The 1,647-nt window shown below is 38.8% G+C and overlaps 1 protein-coding gene across 1 annotated transcript; it reads left to right on the top strand.

Annotated features, from left to right (window-relative positions):
• The first annotated feature begins 1,019 nt into the window (after positions 1-1,019).
• Positions 1,020-1,553, top strand: LOC117180691. The gene has a single exon (XM_033373181.1). The coding sequence runs from the start codon at positions 1,020-1,022 to the stop codon at positions 1,551-1,553; it is 534 nt and encodes a 177-aa protein (XP_033229072.1).
• Positions 1,554-1,647: the final 94 nt, after the last annotated feature.

The following is a 1,647-nucleotide window of genomic DNA, read 5'->3' as shown; positions in this document are numbered from 1 at the left end:
ATTCAAAATGAGACCTACTCCTTGTTTACCATGTGATTCACAGTCTACTCCTGACCATATTTCGAATCCGCCTTTCAACACGCCGTTTTTTATGTCTTTAGTGACTAGAAGAAATTCCAAAGACTAACAATAGCATTGATCTGGAAACATTTTTAGCATCAAATAATGTCACAAACGAAGTGTGTAAAACTATGATTGGGTTGCAAATGAGACCTGATGATTGTGCACAACCTTACACTGATGCTCAGAAGCTTTTAGCGATGTAATGGCATTATTATTCGGCCTCCTGCCATGATAGAATGCGACAAACAGGATTACAATTGCCTCATACCAGAACCGTTGAAAAATGGGTCACTAAGAACGACGTTGCTCCAGGCTTCATAGAATTGTCATTCCAAGATCTCGAAAAGGATCTAAAAACTTTGCCATCTGAAGCCAAGTTGTACAATGTAAAATGGGATGAAATGTCGTGCAAAGAATTCGAGGAGTATAGTTCAAAACACGATTTAATAGAAGGCTTTGAAGATCTTGGTCCATTGGGAAGAACGCAAAATCGTGCTAATCATGTTTTTGTGTTCACACTCAATGGTATACACACTTCCTACAGGTGGCGACAAGTAGTTGGATTTTTCTTTGCACGACATTCTGTCAATGGAAAAAACATTGTGATCCTACTTAAAATGCTGCTCGACAAGGGTGAAGAAATCGGCCTCGATATCAGGATGACGGTTTGCGACCAACTCACTCCTAATATTAAATGCTACAATCTCCTGAAAGTAACAGCACAAAAGCCTAGCTTTGAGCACAATGGTAAAAAGATCATTTCCATTCATGACTTTTGCCACGAAGCAAAAAATCTCGTGAATGCTCTCCTGAAATATGGAAAGATATTCATGAATGGAAACGTCTTGTATCTTTCTGATATGAAAGCTACCTGGGATGCAGATCAAAGAGGCAAGTTGTCGAATAATTTGAACCACATTACAGAGGTTCATTTTTATCCAAATTCATTTTAAAAAATGAATGTTGAGAGATCACTTCATCTCGTTGGTGTTAAATTGTCCAAGGCAATGATTGAAGCACATGAAAAAGGACTGGTCGATTCTGAGACGCTTTTAGAATCAGCAGAATGCATTTTAGTAATTAATCGTTTAACTGATGCCGCCGACAGCAATAAAACTCGAGATATAAATCCGTTAAAGAGTGCCTTGTCTACTGAAAATGTAGAATCCAGAGCGGTTTTAGAAGATTTTCTGTCGTGGGCTCCAACTTTAAAAGTCCTGGGTAAAAATGATTGCATGAAAACCTTGCATTGCTTTAATGGTTTAGAAATGACAATTCGCGGTCTTTTGGAACTGTACGATAATGTGTCTTGGAAACTGCCAAGTTTTCAATTGTGCACAAGGCTGTGCACGACAGATTCCATAGAGATGCTCTTTGCACGATTCCGAGCAAGAGGAGGCTTCAATCCCAATCCCACGTGTTACATGCTTCAATTGATAATTCGTCATATGCTTTCAGTGAAACAGCATCGCATCTTCTCGAAGAGCTAATATCACTGAAAATAATGACGACAGAGTGGGCTATGAAGAGATAACCAAAGAAGAGCTTCAAGAACAAGCTCAAAATCAGCTTGATAAAAATGAA

Source organism: Belonocnema kinseyi, chromosome 9, assembly GCF_010883055.1.
Source record: "Belonocnema kinseyi isolate 2016_QV_RU_SX_M_011 chromosome 9, B_treatae_v1, whole genome shotgun sequence".
NCBI classification, from domain to species: domain Eukaryota; kingdom Metazoa; phylum Arthropoda; class Insecta; order Hymenoptera; family Cynipidae; genus Belonocnema; species Belonocnema kinseyi.
The sequence above is the reverse complement of the archived record's forward strand: the minus strand, read 5'-3'. Positions and strand labels throughout refer to the sequence as shown.

Bases quoted from the DNA above. Each gene is read 5' to 3' on its own strand.
- LOC117180691 (XM_033373181.1), top strand. From the start codon at position 1,020: ATGAATGTTGAGAGATCACTTCATCTCGTTGGTGTTAAATTGTCCAAG.